The 26,447-nt window shown below is 32.0% G+C and overlaps 1 protein-coding gene across 1 annotated transcript in view; it reads left to right on the forward strand.

The window, feature by feature from the left end:
- Positions 1-26,447, forward strand: part of LOC118201759 (uncharacterized) — a 360,787-nt gene that overhangs the window by 241,350 nt on the left and 92,990 nt on the right. Inside the window, exons 2-3 of the mRNA XM_085817840.1 lie at positions 581-644; positions 24,390-24,475. Of these exons, the coding sequence (XP_085673966.1) occupies positions 581-644; positions 24,390-24,475 (150 nt within the window). The remainder of the gene's footprint in view (positions 1-580; positions 645-24,389; positions 24,476-26,447) is intronic.

The following is a 26,447-nucleotide window of genomic DNA, read 5'->3' on the forward strand; positions in this document are numbered from 1 at the left end:
TTTTAAGCATTATGCATTTTAGACTTAAACAATTACTTTACATACCACTTATTTTATAGAACTTTGAAATAGCAGTTAAATTTAATGCACAACATAACTTCTCCCTTCATACAGTTGTTACATGCATTTAATGAATTTCTTTTGCAGCTACTTTGTGTTTTATTTTTATTTTCTTACCATTTTATTTTAATCTTTATTTTATGCTATTCTTTCCATTGTTTATATTTTGTTTTATCTCGATATTCTTCTACTTCGTTGTTTGTAGTTTAAGTTTTATTCTTTGTGTTTTCGAACACTTGTTTTCATGTTTAGTATTTTCTTTCCTCTGGTTATGTTTTTCTATTAGCTTATTATATTTTGCTCATTTATTGTTCATCTAAATATGCTTCCTTTCAGTTGCTTGTGTTTTACCTTTCATTTGGTACCTTTTATTTCTGTTGCTTCTGTTTTCATATTTATTTGAAATGATTTGTTCTCACTGTTTTAGTTTGACATCTTACTTTATATGTCTCTTCTTATTATTTGTTCAAATTTTCGTTGAGGAAGATTTTCTTTTAATACATTGTATTTTATTTTGCAGGCAGTATATCTTGTTCTTTTTACGGCGAGCCTATTTAACGTACATTCGGTTTCGGATTCAGTTGGTAAGTAAATATTAACAACTAACATTTATTAGATATAAGTAGAAGTTTGAATAAATCCGAGTGCTTTCGGCAAAAGGAACCATTTCTAAATGATCAACAAACGTTTTTGAAGTTGTTGTTGTTTAAATGAATATCACAAAGCACACGAGAGACTTCTGCTTAAAGGACGAGATACCTTCGTATCTCGTAATATCGTAAAGTATTAACTTTACAGGAGAAACCTGTTCGTATTCACGTCGTATGCAGGAGAAAATAAAAAAAGTATTTGTGCTGAAGCCCATTAGCCGGGAATCCAAAATGAATCAAATTATCAGTGCCCTGCATTCTTTACTACACTTACTTAACTTACTTACCAAATTTACCATACTTAGGCTTATACTTGTATATGAACTTTGAATAAACCCTAGTTTTGCAAATTTTACAAAATTGAAGGGTTTTCCATTTTCATTTCCTTGATTTTGAGATTTTACAAATGAATATCCTATTCATATTTATAAGATTCGTGACATCTCTTTTTTGGTTCATTACGTATATTTTAATCTTTCATTGATACTTAAAGTTTTAAAATAAAGTTTATACCATCCTTTGGTATCATTTACAAAGCGGATAGTTCATTTTTCAATGTTCAATATTAATGTAGAAGACATATAGTGATCATAAATGTATTCAACTAAAATTTATTAGCAGGAATAATCTTGATAATCATATAACCTAAATTGACGACTTTTAAGGTTATCTACAGTGTAGATAGTTTAAATATTTATGCAAATAGAGAGGCTGAGTTAGTTTATATAGACATATTAAACAGCTGTATGAAAGCTGTGTGTATGTTGAGAATTACCTTTGCTGACATTTATTCGTAATTTATATTTAAATTAAATTTTGATTAAAGGTGTTTCAATAGAGCTAAATATATTTTTAATTTTTTTATATATTTCAAATTAATTTTAATAGTATAGTGATTCGTTTTCTCTTGAATAGAGACCAAAGTAAATGACTGGTAGAATTTTTTCTGGCCCATTTCACTTCTTTTCAAGATAGAAAAGGAATGACCTTTCTTTATCCGATGCATATGTTAAATTTTTCTCCTTAAATACAATGAAAATTTAATACTCTTCTTTTGATAAGAAAAATTAAGCGAAGAATAATGGAAACATAATTTCATATTTCAATTACTATTTAAAACAACTGCTTTTTGTTTTTGAACTACAAAATTTTAAAATATAATTTCATCTAGAAGAGTAGTGATCAATTATTTGTCTTTAAAAATGAAATTTATTTCCCTTAATATAAAGACAAACAAAGAGTGAACTTGACTAATCACTGTGTTAAATTGGCATCACATCGAACAGGTTGTATTTCGTTCTATCAACTTACTAACGACAAGCAATGAAGACCTTCTCATAACTATAAAAAATTCATTGAAGTTTCGTCTATTTGTCATTTTGATGATGAAGATAAAATATTCATTTTCATTTCCTGTTTGCTATACAGAATTATATAATCACACTAATTTCAAGACAAAAACAAGAGTTGTATTGTATCGATATATGTAACACTCGTTAAATGTACTTGTTCGATTTTTAATTATAGTGTTAATGAAGTTAACAAACATTATTCTTATTATCTCAATTTCAGAAATAGTGTTTCAGATGATTATTCTTTCATTATTTCTGTAGCTATTCTTGAAACAATATTTAAGTAAATCAACTTCGCTGAGTTATCAAAATGAGAAATAAAAAAAAAAGTCATTCTTATTACTTTTATTGTTATGGTTTGTATAACATCTGTTACTTTTAACAAAGATTTACATTTTTAAAATTTATTTTAAATTCATAAAGCAGTTATAGAACTTCAAGGAGTAAAATCTGCATATTCCATGAGATATTAATAAAATTTTGTTTCATTATATTAAGAATAAATTTGGCAATATTTCTGCAATAATGTTCTTCGTATAAATTTTAAGAAATATCCTTCCTTTTTTGTAAAAAAAAAAGCTTGAGACGCAGAAAATGTATTTCCTTCTTTTACTGAAAAACAAAACCATTTTGTTTTGAAGGTAACTTAATTTTCTTCCTACCGTGAAGACAAACGACAAATTATGTTCACTTAGAGGCTCATTGCCCTTTCAGCGATTGTAATGCCCTCAGCGGCCAGAGCAGTAACTTCAAAATTATAGATTTTCTCCATTTCGGTTTCTGTATCACGTACAATAGATTATGCTTATTTATTTACCTTTTAAACTCTTTCCATCGAATAGGAGTAGAGAAATAATATATGAATTCAGATATAGTTTTTTGCTTTGCAATCAATAGCTAAAAGAACACAGCTATATTGATATATATGAACAATTTTCATGCATTGGAGCTTTAAATTTTTTTAATATTTACTCAGATTCTTTTTATTTAAAATTTACATCTGAAAGCTATCTTTTCATTTCAGAAAATTTATGATTTAGTTGCATGTTCGAAACTTTATTTGTACCAGGCTGGATTCTGAATGACAGTGAAATCAGATCGTTACAACATAGTTTCGAACGCGGACCTACTCACCCTGGACAGGTACTCACTCCAGGTGAAACTGCAAGAAGATTATCTGTGTAATTTGTATTTATGAAACTCGAGTGATTTGATTTTACTGATTAGTTTTACTGTAATGTAATTTCACTGTAATCCACTCCGTGACTGGATGACCTTCACACTCTTTTTATACTTGTGTTGAAATTTATCGTGGATAAATGCAGTAAGATATAGTAGATCCCTTCTATCTCTTAGTCGGTAGTCACTGCATGCCACGGCATGTATTTTTCTTATTGCTTAACCTGTAGAGTCATTAGGATTTTTTTTAAAGCAGGAAAAATGAAAAATGAACAATGCCTTCGCCAGGAATCGAACTGCGGACCTCTGGAATACCGGCCCAGTGTGCAGAACCACTGCACCACGAAGGACGCTTAGAAAGCGGGAGAAATACCTTACATACTCCCCTTTTTAAAGGACGACTAGGGTTTTTTGGGGACGTAGTCGCCAAATCCTGGGTGTGGAGAATCATCACCCACAACCCTTTTTAGTTCGGGCGCCACTTTTAGAGTCATTAGGTTAATTGGAAGCAGAAAAGATGAAAAATATGCAACCGCCTTCGCCGGGAATCAAACCACGGACCTCTGGAATACCGGCCCAGTGTGCAGAACCACTAAACCACGAAGCACGCTTGGAAAGCGGGAGAAATGCCTTACAAACCTCAATTGTATGATGAACGTTTTATAAGCATAAGGATCACAAATAGAATTTCTTCATATGTAGCTTGCTGTTAATCAGTAGAAACCGCTGACATTTATATCTAATAAGCACCACATCGTTTTAAATTGCAAGCAAATTTGTATACTTTTAGAATAGAAAGCAACGAAAAAGAGGGAAAAGGACGAAGAACACTAAAAGTTTAACTGTTCATTCAGCTTTGAAAATATTATCAGGTCGAGAATAGAATTTGAATCGAACTTGTTTTCAACTCAACAATCAATTAACTTCTAACCTGTATCTGATAATATCTCGAAACTAAATTGTCAGATGTCATATTTTTCTTTTTTCGCTAATATTTAAATACTTTACGTTCCTCTATGTTTTACACTTCTCAGTTTTTTCGTAATATTACTTTTGTTTAAACTTTTAAAACAGTCGTTATGTTTATTGACTGATATCGCCATATCAGTTTGAGATAAAATTTCATTAACGTGCTAATCATGCTTTTTTGGTATGTTCTATTATTTCTTAGCAACCTGGCAACGCCTCATAAATGCTTTTCAAATATCTAATAGATGGATTCATGAAATTCTATTTTAGTTTAGGCTACTAATAATGAATAAAAAACTGTTAAAATTTCTTGAAACTTATATGCCATCTAAGTATCCATCACTGTATAAGTTAGATGCTACTTTAATTCGGAGATACAAAGCACAACTTCTTTCAGCACTTAGCAATCTTAGCAAAGTCAGGATTTCCGTCTACTGCGTCTGTCCACGTCCATTCCGTTTGGATTCTGGCAGGCAAGCAACACTGTTAGACGACAGACTTACACTACTCCGAATTAGGATTTCGTCGAACCTTCCAAATCCTCGATTTGTTGTGTAACTCCTTTGCTTCTAATTTAAAATTGAGTGGGTAACTTGTTTTAGATTCTAATTGAAAGTGCATTATTTTTTTACTTACATTACTATTATCGGTTGTTCTCAAGATTTTTTTAAAGTTACCGATTTTAGTGATATAAGTTGTACTTGCCTCTTACTTACTTAATAAGTAATTGATAATGATTAAGCCTTTAATAACTTTCGAGGAGAAAACTTATTAACTTTAATTTGTTTTTATGAAAACTTAATTCATATTTTCAGTTTTGTTTGGTTTTACACTTTAGTTTTATTTTCTGTTTGTTTAGTTTTGTTAATTGTGGTTAGTGCCCTCGATGTTTACTAATTTTTAATTTGGACTTTTATGTTTATACTTACTGGTGTTTTCACTTAGTTATTACATTAATATTTAAAATTTTCTCTTCCTTTTCCCTTCAAAGTACCAATTCTTCGGTATCTGGCTAAGTCAGATATTTCAGCAACTTATGACTATGATAAAAAAAAAAAAAAACTTTTGAAACTGTAAAGAAACAGGTTTTTGAAAAAGAAAAAGTATTATACTAGAAAGTTTTATCTGAATTACAGAATTTTTGCAAACTTTCCTTATCTATTCTCATGATCTCGGCTATGTTCGGGTGCCCTGGGTAACATTGCGAGGATAAAGAAAGGAATTTGGATACTACCTTGAAACCGTAAAAAGGGGCTGACCACGGGGCTAGGAACGGGAACATGTTTACCATCTAAACTGTTGAAGTAAGGGCCTACGTGACGTGCCGAACATTCACCGCTGTTTAATCTTTTCAAGGACTTGAAAGCTCAAGAATAAAAAAGAAGAGATTTTCGCCAGGGTTGGAGCACTCCTTCTGTCCTTGCTATTACCCCACAATTTTTAAGACGACACCTTGAGGTTCTCCTGAAATTGAAGGTGCGGATTCTTCTCCAGGGAAGGGATAGTCGTCGCCGGGGAGCCGAAGTGAGAGTTCTTGTTTTTGACTGTGAAAAAGCGTGATGAAAGAGAGCCTTGTTGAGGGCCAGAAGGCAAAAACGATCCTCCAATTTACAATAATTTTCGGCTAAGTATAATTTCCTACGTTTTCCTTTTCCAGATATTGCTATCGGAATCCCTAGTGTGTTTCCCTCAATGTAGATCTTTTGAACAAATTAGTATGCCTATGGGGAAGGTCATCAGTTCTGTCCAAGCATTTTTTTATTTGTACTAAATGTTTCATGAATCGACATTAAATATAGGTAAAATTTTAAAACCGGTATTAACCGGAGTTTTCAGTTTATAAATCTATTAAACGTGGTGAAAGTTTTATGCTGTTTGTAAAAAAATGATTGATTAATTTGAAATTGGAACTGAAATTCTGAAACCGCTGATTACTAGTTGTTTTTGTGTCTAATAATCATGAAAGAATTTTAAAAATATTTTCTATAATAGTTTCATTTGTTTGTAAATTAATTTGTCTCTGCACCGTTCTTTTAGCCAATTAGATTAAATTTATTGCAACTTCAACCTTAATTTACATATTCTCTTGTAGTTTCAAAAATATGAATGTATCTAAGCAGTACATATTAAAATTCTCGTATGTATTGAAAGATGATACGAGGAAGTTAAAAATTTTCTGTATCTGGATAAATTGAAGAGGTCACCTCCGAGTTGTTATAAAGATATGTCAATATTGTATTTCTTTTAATGTAATACCAGCCATGCCACACGTGAATTTCCGCCTAGAGGCATACTGTAGTATTATTTAGCCATTACAAAATTAATAAATTCGAATTTTTTGTAAATCCAAGCAAATCTGTTCTTTTAGAAGTTGTTTTTGCACCTATATTTGCACTGGATTACTTATAATAGGATCATCACATTAAATTTTACACAATTTTGTTCCATTATTCTTATATTGACTTGAGTTACATGAGTTTGGTTACTGGTCACTTGTTTTATTGATGTTTGAATTTATTTGACATTTTTGTATGTTACACATAATACACAATGCATTTTAAATTAAAAGCGAACACGTTACAGAACAAGATCGGAAATACACATAAAGACCTAGATTTCGTAATTTTTACAAATTTGATTTCTTGAAATTTATAATGCCAAAAATGAACTTTTGAGGCATTTAAAATATTTTTGTAACTGGAATTATATGTCTACGAGCAACTGCTGCGAAAATAAAGGCAACATACGCATTTTTGTGGTCCAAGTGTATATTAAAACCATATCGTAATTATTATTTAAATTTAAATTAAAAGAAAATATCTACTGAGTATCGTATCCGGGTTATTCTTTCATTCAACTATTCGTTTACGATTAACTATTCATTTTATTATCTTTCTAGCAAAAGACCTTCGAAGTTACTAGCTGATATATTAAAAATCATATGCAAATTGTTTTATGTCTTGTTGAGGAATACCTTCATAAATGCAAGATCGTTTTACCCTAAAATTCTTCTGATATATTCATTCCAATACGGTATACGGTTTATACAGCTTTCTTCTTTCAACTCGAATTATTTTGAAGTAAATGCTAGAGCAGTCATTTGAACGCATATCGACTTTTTCGCTTGATTAAATTACATGAAATGCGAAACCAGAATATTGAAATTGAAAGGCCAGTAAGATCTTTTCTGGTTAATCTACTTAAAGTGCTTTTCAGTTATCTGGGGAATATAGAGCACATTTAATTAATTCAAAGACGAGAACAAAAGTAAAGCATCCTTCGCTTAAGTAGAGACGTCATTTTTATGACGAAATGAAAAACGATTGGAGGAGAAAGCTCTCTAACGTGAACAACCCTTTTCGTTTTGGGATTATTTATGTTCAAAAGTGATCGATTTAGCTACCGAAATACCTTTCTTTAAATAGAGTAACAGTATAAGACATTTTTTCCGTAACTTACTTTGCTGCTGATGCGAAATTGTGAGGTTCTTTAGTAAAAATCTGTATCGCCTTTACAACACTCACGGAAGATTCAATTTCTCTAATTCTCTAAATATAAAACAATCGTTTTTACGTAACGTGAAAAAACGCAATTAGAATAATGTTTTAAAAAACTAGGATTTTGAATATTTCTAGAGAAGAAAATAATATCACTTTAATCATTAATGCACACGCAAGAGAAAGAAACAAGCATGCGCATTGTTTAAGTCCAGCTCATATCTGCATATAAGAATATTGCCTTGTAAAACTCAAAGATATCAAAATACAGTGCAACATGGTGTTACATTCTTTAGCCTTCTTTCAAGCATGAACATAAATTTAAAGGAAATATATATTCAGGTCTGCATTCGGTGAAATAATATTGTTGTAAATTACAGTATTTTTACGTTTTTCTTTTTCTCTTCTGACACCAGTTGTTACGTTATTTTCTTCCTTCACGTTCGTACGGGGTTTGTAGATCTGGAGTGAATAACGACAACACTTAATAAAGTATCGAAACACACTTTATTTACCAACATTCCAAGGACAGCTCCAAAATCACTTTTTCAGTCGTCGAACTGTTATAAACACGCTGACACGTTCAGCGACACAGCCTTCACACTGTCAGGCAATAACGGTGGAGACAGCTTCACCGCAAAGCACCAGAGTACAGCTTCCGACTCTGTTTGTTCGTTCTCGGAACTCCACGTACTCTCGAGACTCTCCACGTGATGCACTCGACGATACACAAGAGTATAGCTCTCGACTCAGCACAGTCTAATACAAAACTCGACGATGCACGAATTCGCGATGCACTAAAAGACTCTCTCGATGCACTCGACGACCAACTCGGCACTAGACTTCGAGACATTCGCTCAATGACTATCAGCTCGCTAGACAAGGCACACACACTCGACGAGAGGCACACACTAATAGACTGCGGACCAGCAGGGTTTATATAGCTTTCGTCCTGTGTTCGAGGACATTCTGGGCTAAACCGGTAAGAATTCGTTCCAGAAGGTTCTCCAACCGTCCATGGTATATCGCCAATTTTGTAGCCAAATGGGCGATTTCTCGCCAAATGTGGCAACCCTACCTTGCCATTTTATGGCAACACTAAAACTGCTTTGCAGGGAAGCCCTCCCACCGCGCCTGTACATTTCGTAGCAGTATAAATATTCATGGTCCTTTTCCGATAATTTGATTTTTTCATGCTTTTGTATTGCTTTAAATTGTTTACTGCATTTTGTATAAAAATATTTATGCTCATTTACTGCGTTTTCTTGTTTAATTGATTTTGTGGCCGCTTAATTTTCTTTATATGTTTTGTTTACCTTCCTGTATTCAAATGGCACCGAAATCAAAACAGTAGTTTCGATTCGAAATAACATCAACAAATTCCACTACTCTCATTTTATTCAAACCAAACTGTAAACATATAATGATTCATACGTAACATCTAGTAATCCAATAATACAGTTAGATTTTTATAATATATATTAAAACAGTTATAGGTCAGCTACGTTCTAGCAAACGAATTCTATCGACAACAAAATCGGAAACGTGTTGCCAAACGCAGGGCAACGAAAAAGTGTAACTTAATAATTCGAGAAGCATAAAAGTAAACAGTATTTATTAGTTCAAAGGGGCTTTGTTCCTGAAGGACTATTGTTTTCTTTTTGCGATTTTGCGTTGAATCACTATAAATGTCCGTTTCACTTTTCAAATTGTTGCCACCAAATTTTAGAGTCCTGCATTATATTTGAATAAATTAAATAATGAAAAATCTGCATAAATATAAGTATATTTCTCGCATTGTGATAAAACAACGGTACCTAGAGCCATCGAATTTTGAATGACGTCATCCTCCTACGAATATGGATATGTGGAAGACCATATTTGAAATTTGGAATTTGCTTTATTATCGATTTTATATTTGTAAAACTTTAACGAATTTTTGAGTAACAAACTCAACGCTTAAAAAGGGAGCAATGGCACACTCTACGGAGGGAAAAAACCTTTATATCTCCAGCGCGCGGAACTGTATATCGGAAATTCTAAAGATATGCTCATTTTAAAATTATTTTGCGACATTGCTATTAAGCTGAATTTCATGGTTTAAGTGCAAAGAACATGATATTTAATAAATAAAGGCATTCACACAAAACGTTAAAAAAAAGCCCCTTTGGACGTAATTTAAAATCTGAAACCTTTCAGATTTTGTAAAGTATTAGATTTTTTATTATATATTTTACTGCAACCTTTTAATTCTCAGTTAGGCGACATTAGGATTATAAGGATAGTTCAAAGAGGATCAAACACATGGGCAGAAATAAATTTACTGTGTCTTGGCAACAATTTATATTCTTGCCAGCTTGCTGACATTCTGAAATTATTATGGGTTCATATTGACTGAAAGTGAATTTTACGTATGACCTTTTCTACTTCTTGCATTAGTTTTTATGACTGACAGTAAGACAATGTTTTCTTTGTGAGTAATCGAAATTCGGTTTTTTATTGAAACTTCAATATTATTGGTGTTCTTCCTGGCATTTTATGTAAAAACGAGTTTTTTATAGTTAAAATCCAGATTGCGTCTTTTGCCATTGGTAACCATTTTTAGAATTTTAGCCAGCTTGGTGACATTCTAGATGTTACCGGAAACGCATTTTCGAATTCCTAGAAAAGAATTTTCCCAAAGCCTCCGAAAATACTACTTACGCTTTCTCTTGAGCAACCTCGTAAATCGCAGGTTGTGAGCAGCATTCACGTGTGACTGTTTATTTAGAAAACACCTCTGTTGGTGATTCCTACTTCAGACACCTGCTATATGACAGAGTTTAGTAATCTGTCATATTACTCTCTTATTAGCGAGAAGTTTTCCTTATCAGTATTTTTCCTTGGTTTATTTACAGCTGATATTTTACCTGTAAGTGCTACTATTCCATTTTTTCAAGTTTTGCTTCTAGACTGGAATATTAGTTTTACATTTGTGCGAATCGATAGGAAGCAATAACAGGTGAATCTTCGGATTATGGTAACTTGGCGACCAACTCTGCTACAGCAACCTGCTAGTTTTTTTTTTTTTTTTTTTTTTTTTGACGCCATTTTGTTTTCACGAAGTAAAGGCTTTTTTTTTTTTTACTCAACATTTTTTTCAACAACCTGCTAGCCGAATTACGTTTATGCTAGAACGTTTATGGAACAAAAGTGCTTAATCATGACGAAGATTAGGTGCGAAATTGGGAGAAAAGTGCAGAATCGCCCACTGCTTCGCGCGTTTTTAAGAATTACACATACGCGGTATCCATGTATACATCGACCTATTTTCACTTTAAAAAAATCCCATAATTGCACAAAAATGACATTGCGCACACGCTTGACTTTATCCATGTTCACATCGACCTATTTTCACTTAAAAAGTCAAAGAAAATTGACAAAAACCCAATTCTTCTTACTCTTGTAAAATGCGCCAAACAAATAAGTGGGCGATTCTGCACTTAAATTGTTTCCAAGTGCTTATTAGCTAAAATCACGATCGGAATTTTCCGGAAAATATCACATGACATTTCTCATGATCTCTCATTTCTCTGAGACAAAATAATCTGTGATTCGAACTGTGTACTTCTCAGATTATTGCTAAAGTCCTACCTAGTAACCTTTATCGCTTTACCAAAATGTTACCATACACTACCTGTTACCAGATTAGCCCAATAACATGATGCCTCAGTTTCATATGAAGTAAGTAGCAGTTTTCAGGTTGTGGAACAAACAGGATTGTTCACAGATGCCTGATCCAAATTCGGATGAGCATAAATCCAGCAAATTACTTTCTTATGCATGACAAAAAAAAAAAAAAAAAAGAAATATCTGAAGTTTCGAATTTTTAAGTAAAAGATCTTCAGATAAGCATGATATGATTTTAAAAACGAAATAAAATAAAAACTAGAAGAACAAACTTTTAATTTGAAGTACAATTTAGGACATTACATTTTGGATAAAACATCATTTAAGTGTTTGATCACGACTTAGTTCACACGAAACAATTCAATGAAGTCAATTTTCGATAACTGCATCTAATAACTAGGGTTCCATGTCAAGAATGCATTGAGACATGTTTATTCTTATTGCTCAAGGGTTCGCGGTTATTCTGCATGAATTATTGATTTTAAATAATTCCAAAAGACGTAATGAGTTAAATCACAATTTCTAGAAGGCAAACTAACCGTTGCATTTCGTTATCTTTCTACCAACTTGTTTTTTTTTTTTTTTTTTTTTTTGCGCACGTTAGTTGTGGAGTTAGCGGTGTGACAGGTCGCACCGTCTTGTTGAAACCATATATCATCCAAATTTGGTCATACAAAACTTGTTATCAATCGATATTGCTCTTAAGTCACTGTAACTGCATCTCCTCACTCGTATGAAAAAAATGGTCCGATAACGCCACTATGCCATAGCCTAGACTATATATTGGTCTTTTGCAAATGCAGGGGCCCCTTATGCAAACTTTTTTGGATTGTTTCCGCACTTAGTTTTATTTGTTAACATATCCATTCAAGCAGAAATGAGCTTCATCAGTGAAAATAATTTTTTTTCCACAAAGTAACATTCTGCAAACCATGGGGAATAGTCAGCGGATACTTAACGAAATTAAATAAATAAATAAATAAAAAGAAGAGAACAATTGGTGACGGAGATAATATTTTATACATGGTTGCCATTTTGTTTTAAAAGCATGTCAGTCATCTTGGTTAATCTTTACTCTATTCCACCATTAATTTTCACAACAGCCACAATATCAGTGTGCTTAAAGTCATTTTAATGGTCAGAGCTGTCCCAACAGTTCCAGTACCGTATATGACAATTATTTCGGGATTTTGATGCTTCATTTACTGGTAATCTGTGGAACATTAGAGTAAGTTAAAAGTCTAATCTTAATGTTCATTCTTGTGGTCGACAATAACAAAACCAAACAATTAGACTTCCAGTTTCAAAAAAGTCACATTCTTAGATTATCACTGTAATTTAATTCAGGTTCTTGTGCGATAAATACTTTACAGCAGATATTTAGCAAAGCTAATGCAAGAAGAAGCTGACGTTCAAGAAATCTCTGCATGTGCTGTATAATCCTTCAAAACAAAATCGCTGGATGGGATATCCTTTTAAAAATTATTATTAATTAATTAACGAAGACACAAGGGCTTTGTAGCCTGAAGTTAAAATTAAATATCCAAGTCGCAATTTTTCTCTGATATGCAAATGAATAGTTTATTTCTTCGTCACAGCTCGTCAGATTTCTTTGATATATTTCGCACTCAAAACAAGCATACATTTAATAAGCACTTAAAACAAATTTTTAGATGAATATTTAAAACTGATTATACAAAAGGGAAGCTGTTTCGCAGAAAAGTTCTCTGCTATGGAATGATAAGTAAAAATCGGTCCCTTCAGGAAACTGATATTCAAAAGACCCTTTCTTTAATGATATTAGAGTTATTTGTTTCCCGTGAGCACGTTAGCCAAGATTGGAACCCGAGTCAAATTACAGTATTCAGCGGTCTTACCCATTCAGGAAAAGATGGGAACTTAGCAGGTAAACAGAGAATTGCAGAAATACTTTGACTATTTGAAAAAACAAGTCAAGGAAATACCTGAAAAGGATTTAAATTTTACAAGCGTCTGATATTTGTTTTAAAAAGAAACCAATAAATGATGAAAATCTCATGGTATAGAAAATAACGCAGTATTTCTTTAACAACTAATACTCCATCCCTTCATATAAATATCATATAGATCATCATATCAGTCTTCATATAAATCCTCCCTTCATTAAATTTGAAATTTTTATAGACTATCATTCTTTTTTAAAGTTCTCCGTGTATACTAATAAGAGGAAACGAGATTCTTTTTTTGTTTTAACGATGTAAAAGAAATATAAATGAAATGTTTAATAATTAATTTAAAACCGTACTGAAGGAATGCACTTTTTATTTTTATTTAATACGCTTTTTTCACTTTCATTGTGGCTAAAATAAAAAGAAATTGAATATTTCTACTCTTCCCCTCTCCTCTTTTTTTTTTCTTTCATATCAATAAATGAGCTAAATGAAAACAAATATCATTAGGTTTTCAGTATTAAAAGACTAAAATGCATAACACTATATAGTGCAGGAAGCCATGACTATTTTTATTGTCCCATCGGGAGAGAATTTCCGTTCCAAAAGACCAGTACCGAGGAATCGAATTAGGCTTTCAATGAAATCCCCGTATGATTATTTTAATCAAGCCATCATTTCAAAAATATCCTTAGGTTAGCATTAAAGTTCGTAGCAGAAGAGCCAACCGCGTTTTAATTATTACACTTCAGTTCATAATATTTTAAGAACAGCCTATTTTTTTAATTACGAACTATAAGAATGTAAATGAGTACAATAAATTCGAAGACATAAAAATAAAAACTAAATTTAGTCAAACTCGGTTACAAAGCGCATTGATAGAATTTATTGTGGCTAAAAGCTCATAATGATTATTTTTAAGATGTTCTATTTTAAGCACTTTAATTTAAAAGTAGCCTTTTATTTGCGCAGGACACTGTAATTGAAATAAACAATAAATGTATATTTATGCTTGTTTTTATAAGGATAAAATATGTACTAATAACTGTGCAATGCATTAAATGAAAGCAGTCATCATTACTTAAAATTTGGAAAGTCGGAATTAATTTTAACTAAAGAATGGGTCTCAAATACATTCATATTAGTAATATAAAAATTTCAATTAATTCCAGTAGTATCCAGTGGTAGCCTATTCCGTATATATTAAAACATAGTTGAGAATGTGGAGGAAAATAAATATAGGTTATTATTTTCTCAATTATGTTAACCGAAAATTTAACATTTCAGCAGTATCCAGTAGCGGCCGAGTGGCTAAGACCCCTGAACAGTGAGAGTTCGACACTGATTCGAACAAAGTGAATGGGTTGGCTTCATGGTTTTTCCCATGTGTAACGACAATACGAGCCAGTTTATCTTAGAAAGTCTCCGCGAAGGCATCTATTCTCTTCCCTTAGCAGATAGCCTTCGCATGCTTTGCTATATGTAAATAACTAAACCTAAAATTAATCAGAAAGTTTACATAAATGCAATTGATCAAAATAAAATAATAAGCACTAAGCAAACGCTGAGGTTCAACGTAAAATTTACCACAATTAAGCATAAAACTTGAAACATTCTTGTTAACTGCAGTTTGACTACAACGGTGAACGCAGTAGAAGTTGTACTGGTTGAACGAAAGAAGAGAGATGAAGTTAATAGGTTTCTCCATGAAAATTTCGGAAATTAAACAAAACGACGATACAAATATTTTCACGTATGTCACATTGCGCAAGAGAATCAATTTTGGGGTCTACCAGTGATTGATTGCATAAAATCTTTAATTTTAATGGCTTTAATTTTATACAAAGAAACGGGCTGATTGCTTAAAAGTTTGTGTTTTCAATAAAATGCAAATACGAGTGAATTTCTGTTAAAAAGTCCTTTCCAAATGCATTCCTCCTAAGACAGATAAGTTTTTTTAGTTTCACTGTAATAGATAATAAGGCAAATTCTTTTCGAAATTGAAGAAGCAAAACGCGTTATTTCGCCATAAATGCAGTAGACAAAGTGTTTTTACCTTTAAGTATACACTTACGCTTGTGAAGGGTTAATAAACGCAAGGCGGAAATATTTGCATCAAACTAAATGTCTTAAAAGTGCTACAATGGTTTGGTCACAAATGAAAAAAAAATTAGGACATCTACACTATTTTCTGAAAGTTAAGCAATAAACGAAAAACTAATGATAATTAAAAAATTATGCAAGCATATTGGGCGTAAACTTGGTGATAATATTTATTAAACCACTTAAAAACACAAGAAAATGTTACATGGAGCACTTATGTACATTTTGTGATAGCAATAGGAACATAAAATCTCTTAAATTCAGGCATACAAATTAAACACAAAGAAATTTCTTCCTAATGATTACGATCAGAAGTATAGGCCTGACAGCGTTCTCTCATGTTGTTTATGAACTGCTATAACAATGCCCACTGACCACGTAAAGCAGTTTTGGCCATCTAGAGTTTGGGGGGCCCAGAAACATGCCTCCTGAAAACATCGTATATATGCTTAATAGGATTAAGGTCGGCTTAGAGTGCTAGCCATTCTATTTGGTCTATAGTTTCTTCGTCAAAAAATTGGTGCTCCAGGCAAACACCTTGAAGACCGCACTAGCTACTTCCAAAATGAAGGATCGCCAATTGTGGCAGTATACTGACAAGCAATAGGATCTAGTATGTCTTCTCTGTACGTCTCAGTAGAGTTCTAAATGGCGGCACATGCAGGTCTGTTCACCCACTTAAAGAATCATCTCTTCATACAAGAACTTACATAAGTTTCTTTTTCCCGTAGGTTAGATGGAATATACCTACTGTTTGCTTCTCTCCATATGTAAACATGTCGAGAATATACAACAAAGCGAAATTTATCAATGAACAGGACAGTTCTACACTGATTTTCAGTTATGTTTCCATGATTACATGCCCAGTTCAAACTCTTCTTCTGGTGGCGGGAGGTCAGAAGGACGCACAATGCCAGTCGCCTAGCATGTGGACCTCTGTCGTGCATACTGTCCTGTTTGGGTTGACACTGATGTCCTGTAGCAGAAATAAGTGGGGATTTAAGCCGAGATAGTGATGTTGGTATGTACACTCAATCCCAAATACCATTCATTTTCAGAAGTGGTATTGGTCTACCATCGATAGGTTTTTAAGACTCTGAATTAATAGTTAGAAATTGGTTCCACAACTGTCTTACCATGGAATGGTCAAAATGTTTAATCACTTGCAACGTCAGACCTGCTTCTAATCGGCCTATGGCTCTAAGACTCAATCCTTCTGTTAAATGTCACATCGAATTCATTTTCAAATTGTGGCTATCTCGAAACTGTTTAATATATCACCGTTCACTGACTAGCGCTTAGTTCCTAAACAGCTGATTTTAAGATGTATCGTATTTACAAAAAATGACGGCAGCGCCCCTCGTTTGCATAATGCTTTTCGACGCAACTTATTTTTATCTGTAACATATCCGAATTTCCAGAATATAGATCTATTTTTTCTGATTTACTGCTTTCGAAAACCAGTGTATTTTAGTATTTAGGGGAAACATAATTGGTAATTTTCCATATTAATTAGTAAATTTGTTTGACTTTTGTACTATTTTATTCTATTTATGATTTTTGAGTTCTTTTGAAATAACATCTTTATTTCCCATAAATAAACACATTTGAGCATATCTACTTCATTTACCGCGAGCAGAATGTTTTTAACGATGTTAAGGTATTAGCTACAGTTCACGTTGAAAACTATTAATCGATAAAATTGCTCCTAGATTAATAGACCACTTTCAAGGAAGCCAGAAAAGAAAGAGACCCTGCAATATTTTTAATTTGCGCCAATTAATAAATGAGTTTGAAAGGTATATTGATAGTTGGAGTTACTGCATAATCTGTTCGCTTGTTTATATTCTTAATTCCTTCCGAATGAGATGCTTAAATAGTAATCCACTGCCTGTGATTACTATTTAAGCAACTGAATATCTCAAAATTTAGGTGTGACATAAACCTTTACTATTTTTCTCTTTGATGAAGATTTTATGAGTACAGATACTTTATTTCTGTTTATGCATTTTATTTACAATGGCATTTTTAGATGCCATTTGTATTAATATTATTAAGAAAGTGTGAAGTTTATGTTAATTATCCTATTTTCTTATAATTTGAGACTGTACTGTGACTTCTTCTTTCCACTAGTTCTCACCAGTATATGAATGAGATACGAGTAAAGATAGAATTCTTGAAATATTAGATTGAGAGCCGTTGACCATAGTATGATTCCGCCGCCCAGCTCTGCATCTAAATTATTTATCAAAATCAAAATGGCGGCAAAATGTTTATCAAAATGGCTGCATTAGCCGTTTTGCTTACCGAAATCAACCGCGCACTTAATAAATTTGAACTAATGCATGCTAGGCTCTAGTTAATGTCCAAAGGTTCATAAAATATAAAATATTATCACCCTGATAAAGCAGTAAGAAGCCGTAGCACAAATGTTTGTAATAACAATGTTTTAGGAATACTTCAGGAACGTTTTAAAACACAACTAGGAAAAAAGCCACAGTGGACGAATATATGATTGGGCAAAGGTTCAAAGTTTGTTAAATAGAGGAGAGTCATATTATACATAGAAAAAAAAGAAAAAAGAACGGAAAAACAGTAGTTATCTGATACTTTTACGGAATACGATTTGCCTTTCAAACAGTAACTTATTGCATTTTTGGGTTCTTCACTGTTTACTGCTTATGACTTCAACTTTCCTTCGTAGAGATATGGAAAAATTTAATTCAAATTTTCCTAGTTTTTATACGTTTAGTACTGTGTTAAATCATGAACTTACATCCTTTTGGAACTTTTGGATCATGAACTTACATCCAAAGCACTCTTTTCTAAGAAATTGTAGAGTCATCAGAATTTTTTGAAGCAGAAGACATGAAAAATGAGAAATGCTCTCGGCGGGGCCCGAGTGCTCTACTGTTACACCACGAAGGTACGCAGAACAGGAGAGAGAATATACTTTATATACTCCCGCCTTTAAAGAGCAACTAGGAATAAGGGGACACTTTCGCCAAATCTTGGAGCAGAAACATCCACTATCTTTTAGTTCGGGCGCCACTGTAGAGTCGTTAGCTTTTTTTGAAGCAAGTGTAAATGAAAAATAAGCAATGTCTTCACCAGGATGCGAACCTGAACCTCTAGAAATACGCTACCGTTACATAACGAAGGCAGGCAGAAAGGAGGGAGAAAATACCTTATAAAATCATTTGAGATGCAAGAATAGATTAATTCGTGTTACAGTAATTCTTACGGAAAAATTGTTTTGGGTTTGCGAATGCTTCGGATAACGAACTATCTTCAAAGTAAAGAGGTTCTTTAAATCTTCTTAGAACTAGGTTATTCATTACAAAGACGGGGAGACATTTCACCTGACTGTCTTAATAGGGATTAAGAAATCAATTTATTAGGAAGTGAAACTCTGCAACAGAAACGAAGTTTCAAATAACTTTGAGATAGCCTTAAGCGTTGTTTAACACAAATTTCGTATGTGAAACTTTAACCTTACCAAATTTAATGTCGAATGAAATCTCAGTTGCAAATAAAGAAAAAGACAAATATTTTAATATTTTCCTTTATCTTGTAGAAGTTTCAAAATTTTAGGACATTCATTGCAGAATTCCCATTTGAACAGAGGTCCAATAGAATTCTCATTAATGTACATGCCTTAAAGTAACTCCGCCTACATTATTAGCATGCAAATCGTAGTTCTGGAAACCCCACTTCAGCGATTCGAATGCAAATCTGAATAGTACTGGCAACGCTGGAATAATTTTAGGAAGTATGATGGAATCGAAATAGATGAAAAGCGAAAGCAATTAAAGAAACGAAGCAGATAATGTCAACCTGACTCAAATCATTTCCCGATTCATTAAATCATGAAAGGAATTTAAAATGAAACTTATTATTTGATCTTCTTCGAGAGGTAATAATGTATTTAAACTATCTAGAAAGCTTAGAATCTTTAAGAAATATTAGACGTCTATTTGAAGGTAGTCTATTTGAAGGAAGTCAAAATTTCCTAAGTAAAAATTTTCATTTATATGTTAAATAACCAGTTTTATTACACTGTACCAAAGTGCTATTGATGTAACACAGAGCTAGTTCTATAGATTTAGTTTCAATTTTAAACATTTTTCAAAGGTATCCAGAGGTACCACTCATTAAATTTTGACATTTTTTAAAATCAAATATTCAAACTAGTTCTCAAGCATTGTAGAATATTTATTTACTTATTTAACAACGGTATATTTGTAGGAAAAGATATCATGAAAATTTATGTTTGGCTATTTTTTAAATAAAACTATCTTCTCAATGAAAAGCGATTTAACATTTAATAATGCAAATAAAAATATTACAGTATGTATTCAAGTTATATTACAGAAGTCATCAGACTCTAAACATTAGTATATAATGTATTTTAGAATGATCGCACTGATAACTATCGCTTAATGGTCATACATACATGGTTCCAGACATCAAGTACATAATGCGCTGCTTCAAAGTGACTGGATTGTTAAATACGTTTTGAAATCATAAATTCATGATTCCAATTTAAGAAAAGATTTCATGAAAAAAGGGATTTCTTCTTATTTAATACATTTAAAATATTTTTTAATTAATCCCAAGTTCCATGCAGTTATAAATTATTAGTTCGTAAAGCAGGTTGTATTTCATCAAGAAATATTCAACCTTGGCTTGACTTTACCATAGAAATATTATATAAACTTTTGAACTGAAATTCACAGAATGCTTTTTCTTCAAAAATAAATAAATAATTATCCTGCATGAAAGACAATCCGCTTTCCTTAGCTGGACATAAAATGGTAAAAAAAGAAATAAATGAAGAATAAGAGAAAGGCAACATTGACAGTATTCCAAGAAATCTATATTCTTAGAAAACAGGATTAAAAATGAACTTTGATTGATTTCGAGTATCAAGCTGAATTCTCTTCTATATATACCCTAAATATCTTAACACCTAAAACTAAAAGTCTTTATACTATTCAGCATTATATTCTTCTTAAACTTATTTCCTGGAGAAAAATTACGCACATTTTAACTTCGACATAACATTTTTTTAATCTTGTTGTTTTGGCCGAATAGCGATTATAAGTCTATCCGAAACTGCAACACAAATTACTGCAGCAAACGGCTAAATACACTCTTCAAGGAAATTAATTTTGAGCAAAGAAATTATCTTCTCATAGGAAGCTCGTTTCTGCTTGATTGCATATGTTAAAAATAAAATTGTCATACTTGGCGTAAGTACTTGCATTCGTAAAGGGCCACTTAAGAACTTACGGCATAATTACATGATCGCACCATTTTTATTCCAAAACGAAGAAGATGCACTCTACAGTGGCACGTAAGCGATACCAACTGAAGATAACGAAGTTTTCTTGGCCAAATTAGGAGAACATTGATTTCGAGGACATATGGCTCCAACAAGAGGGTGCTGTACATCAAAGTCGAGATGGACGCTTAAATAAAGTTTAATTCAAAACATGCTATCAATTCTACTCTAAAATAGTATGAAATATTTGATGGTATCTGAAATAATTAGCCCAAAGGGGATTTGTCCCCGAAGGACTATTGTTTTCGTTTGGCGATTTTGCGTTGAATCACTCTGAATGTCCGTTTCACTTTTCAGATTGTTGCCAACAAATACAATCGCCCTGTATTATATTTGAAAAAATTAAATAATGCAGAATCTGCATAAATGTATGTATGTTTCTGGCATTGTGATAAAACAACGGTACCTAGAGCCATCCAATTATGAATGACGTAATCCTACTGCGAATATGGGCATCTGGATGACCAAATTTGAAATTTGGAATTGGCTTTATTATCGGTTTCATATTTTTGATTGACAAACTCAACGATTTAAAAGCGAGCAATGGCAACACTCTACGGGAGGGAAAAAGAAAACTTTTTTATCTCCAGCGTTTTTATCTAAACCTTTCAGACTTAAAATTTTTTAATATTTTATTTCATTTTAAAATCATATCATTCTTATTGGAAAAGCCTTTTCTTTCAGTTAATGAAAAACAATGATTAATGGATGATACAAATATGGCAAATGTTCAAATTTCAGAACTTTGAATGCAAAATAGACTTGAGGGAAAAAAATTAAAACTTTGAACTTTGCAGCTTGAAAACTTTATATCTTTCCCTTCAGAAAACTAAATTCGTTGAAAAAGCAATCTTAGACTAGCGTAAATTTTGAAAAAAAAAAATTTACCGATTTTGAAGTAAAACATTTTTGCCTAAGAAAAGGAGACAGTGCTGTTTTTAAGGAATAGGAAACTTACCTTGTAATTTATAATGTTTTATTCTAAATTTAAGAGAATTGGTAGTTGTTTTTTCACTAAAATTTACATTCTTTATTAGTGTGTCCTTTGAGTGTATTTTTTTTACTTCCTTGTACGAAGTAAAGGAAGTATTGCAATTACTAAGAATTCCGGGTACCATATTTTAACGAAAATATCCATTTTGACCTGTATCGAATGCAATTTAACAATGTTTTTGCGTGACATCTGTACGAAAGGACAGAAAAAAGGACTCTTTTTCTTCCAAAGAAATTTTTTAAATGATTTAAAGTGGATTCAAAAGAGATTTTTTCGTGGCGTCTGTACGTATGCATGCATAACTCAAAACATAACTCATCTGACATAACTCAAAAACGAGTAGCCTCAGAACGTTTAAATTTTGTATATAGGACTGCTATAGGATTTAGTTGTGCACCTCATTTTTGGTGGCAATCGGCAGCACCAGAAGTGAATAAGTATATATATATATATATACCCGCTCTGTTACTCGGCTCCGTGAGCTCAGTTTTTTTTTTTTTTTTTTCCTCATATGTTGATAAAGTGTGCATTTTTTGCTTTAAAAATGATTGAATTATGTTGTTCTTATCTTCCAGTTAAATAATCAACAATTTAAAAGTTGTTTAAGTGCGGCTAAGCCTAATTTTTTACTATAGCAGCCATATTTGTTTACATTTGAAACATGGCAGAATAGTGGACTTGTTGGCAATCTAAAGAAATTAATCATCGCAACAACAAAAATAACATCTTCTTTTATTATTGCGAATTAAATTATGCTTAATCCAATCTGGAATTATCATTTAAGTTATTAAACTATCTCATATATTGACTCAGCATAGCATCTACAATAAATTCAGTTTCTACAACTTCAGCGTCTTTTTGCCGAGTGAGACCAAAAGTAAACTTTCACCTTTGTGCACTGAAAAATCTGCCTCCTTTCCTCGCTTTTCCTTGCTGCTTGTTTTTGCTTAGAAACTCTAATTTTAATTGTAAAAATTATTCTTTAAATTATTTTAACTTCATTTATGTTTTATATTTTTCTACATTTTTCAATTTTTAATAAAGATATTTTGAGGTTTTATGTATTTTTGCCGTGTCACGAAGTGAGAACTAAATTAAGTGAATGAGAAATATATCTCTAATGAAATTCGAGGACATAAATTTAAACGAAATGCAGAAAACAAATGCGTATAATTTAATATTCCGTACAAGGAATTCATATGGTGTACATATCAGATTTTTTAATTATAATTAACAAGCATTATACATACTTGCGTTACATTTTTAAACAACAATACCGTCTGCTATTGCTAACTTATAAAAGCGTAATTTTGCTGTTGAATCTATTTTAATTTTCTCTAGTGTTTATTCCTCTATTGCTATATTAAAAGCCAAAAGGTATAAAGAGAAGAATATCAAAAAATTAAAAACACATATTGCTATTTGAATAAAATTTTAAAATAAATATTAGTGCAAGCTTACAATCCGTATGCTGCTAGAATGTTTAATCCCAGTCATCCGATTTTCTTTTAAAGAGAGCGTTGATGGATAAAATCTTCAAGTTTGCGATCGACCTCTCATGCATTTTTAAAAACCTTTAATTACAAATTGTTGCAACGAAGTTTATGAAATGAAAATTGATGAAAGATATCGTCTGTAAGCATCTGGCAACTATGCTTTTTATGTGACGTTATCGAATCTGACAACAGTAACATTTTAATAAGGTTTTACTCAAGATGTACAAAAATTTTATGCATGGGTTGTTTCAATGAAAATTCAAATATTTGAGGTACAGTTCTTATACAGCTGCGCAGACGCAATAGTGGTTAGGCGAGCTGCCTGCGATACCAAAGGACCGGGGTTCAAATCCCAGAAAAGGCATGATTGTAACCGTCCGTCCCTTCATAGGAGGCAAAGATGTCCCGCCTATTCAGGTGCCTCCATAATAAAGTGCCCACCACTTTTGGTCTTATTAGTGGCCAAGCCGAAGTCGGCTGGGGGCTCGCCATTGGAAAACAAAGTTCTAATAGAAAATGACGGTTCTTGCTATGCTGTGCATAAATTCTTTATCTTCAGTTTTTCACGAATATCTTCATTGATCACGGTTACTTTAATTTTTATAACTGGTAAAATTGCATTAGTTTTTACGCTAATTATAAGAACACTAATTAATTTATCATACCTTTTTTCAAAAAACATTAAGTATCGTTGATAAAAAGCTTTCATAGTAAACAGGATGTTCTTAAATAACAAGTACTGAAATATGAAATAAAAAAATCTATACATATCCTTCTCGAAGCTTCTGTGCATTAAGAAAAGAGAAAAATAATATTGTGGAAAAGATTTATTTGATAAAAATAATGTATTATTCTAGGCGTTGAAAAATTGATATCCAAAACCATAAAGGATATTAAAATATATGTTTGCTTAAATTAAGCGATATTAGCATAGATATAGTAACACTAAACATTGCCTAAAGAATAATATTAAACAGCCACAAACGAGAAAATAATTCAACGATAGATTTATTCACTCGTTTCTCCATAAAACCGCTCCACATGTGTATTTAAATGCAAATCGGATCTGTTTCTCTTGAAATAAGAAAGACATGGTATACAATTTGGTATTCATTCCGCATTAATATTGTTTTTTTCTTTTACAGAACTGCTGACGTTAACAATATTTCTGCTTATATTCTCTTTCTGCTGTGTAGTGTCATCTGTGATGTTGCTCGTTGGGCTTTGTGTGGTAAGCAACGCCATTTTGTTTTCTCACTTTTACATATTAGATTGCTTTATTCAACTATTAATAAATTTATTATTGAATTATTGGGTTGCATTGATTGTCCATTCAACTATTTCTACATATCGGAAAAGTGTAGAGAATTCTACAAATAGTGTTAATACTGTAAAAATATTTATTTTTAGTTGAACGTTTCCTTTTATATATATTCTGACTTATTCTTGTATTTTAATGCCGAATGTATTTGATTGGTCCAAGCAAGTTGTACTTTTTTATTGCAATCTCATGAAAGCGCTTCTAAAAGTTCTTTGTAAAATGATACGTCTTAGACATGCGGTTTCTCAGAAATTTTTCACTTTTCGTACATGGCAGCCAGTGATTTCGTTTTACGCAATTTGCACGTTTACAAAATATGTCATTACCAACAGACACTCTCTGTGGCTCTGAAGACGGTATAATGAAAATGAGGACGCTTCAGAAAATTCTTGACAAAAGTCTCTCATTCGAAGTACTCTAATATTAAACATAACAGTTGTTCCCAAAAATTATCAGCTCAAGGTGCTTTTGGTATATTGAAAGTTTTTATCCTGGTTAGGATAATTAAGTAAAAAATAATTGGAACACGTATTTCGAATTTAAAAGCAATGTATGCAAATTATACTAAATGCGCGTATGTTTTGAACAATTACATAGGTGAATTAAAAAAGACACAATTAAGAAAATCCAATTTCATTGTACATCTGTATTAATCTTTGAATAAAGCTGGTCCTTGCCATCTCATTTCCCGCTCCATGTTCATATTTTACACGATATTTGCTTTTGATCAAGGTGATCTCTGAAATCCGTTTGTAAAAACATCTCTTTGCCTACGGATCTTTATGGATGTTGGCCATGTATCCTATAAAAGATGGCACTGCCATGGGTGCAGTCTTTTAGTATTATCCAAAAGACAACTGATTGGCTTCTGAAAATTGTGTCTGCAGTGAGAAAGTAGGATTTCACTGAAAACAAAATATAACTGAATTTGTTGAAGACATTTTCTTACTTCTTTCTGCAGAAATAAATTCAGATAGAGTTTTGCCTCTTAAAGGACTAAAGCAGCATATTCTACATAAAAAAATTCACATAGCGTGGAGTACATACGAGCTTCTTGATATTATCTCTGCTGAGTAATTTGCAGCAAATTTATTGTCACGTGATTTTCTAAAATAGCGATTTTTATGATATCTGTTAAATGTTCTTCCTGTCGTACCACCAACACACCAATGGTCCGACTCTAAAGCCTCATAAATTAAGTAAAATTTTTATGATACTATTAGAATATTTCGCATTGGAAATCCTTTGTTAACTAACTAACGGTATGGAGAGCTCAGTGGAATCATATTCTGATATTAAGAATGATTTTGATATGATTCTGAAGTGATGAAGAGTATGTATACCCATTAATATAAAATACTGTTATTAGTAAATTGAATTATTTTATAATAAAAATGTTCATAAAAAGGTTTTGTCTTTTGTTTTATGTATTACATTTTCTTAAAGGTCTTCAATGCTGATGCTACTGAAATTAAAGATAGCAGTTTTAAAATTGATGAGCATGTTAGAATTGAAGAAATTAGGTGTTTCTTTTACATAAACTTCTTTTGGAATTGTTTAAAATATGTTAGCATTGATTTTGAAATTTGTGTTTTATTTAATTAATGAAAAACTAAAAATACAAAAGATCATTTGCAGTTTATGTGGAAGGTTTTCTATTTAAATTATTTCGTTATCACTTTTGAATAAGGATTGGAATTTTCAATGTAATTATCTGCTGCTATTTTTTATTATAATGCAGAATAAGAGATTTATTATGGAAATGGCTCCAAAATTAATAGATGTCTGAAAGGTTTATGCAAATGCACATTTCGAGGAAAAATATTTGAAAGTGAAGTTCTGATCTTGAAAGCAAATCCACCCTCTCAAAGTTCCATTGCAT

The sequence above is a fragment of the Stegodyphus dumicola genome, chromosome 1, assembly GCF_044657685.1.
Source record: "Stegodyphus dumicola isolate Sdum_Otavi_A_Nest chromosome 1, ASM4465768v1".
NCBI lineage: Eukaryota > Metazoa > Arthropoda > Arachnida > Araneae > Eresidae > Stegodyphus > Stegodyphus dumicola.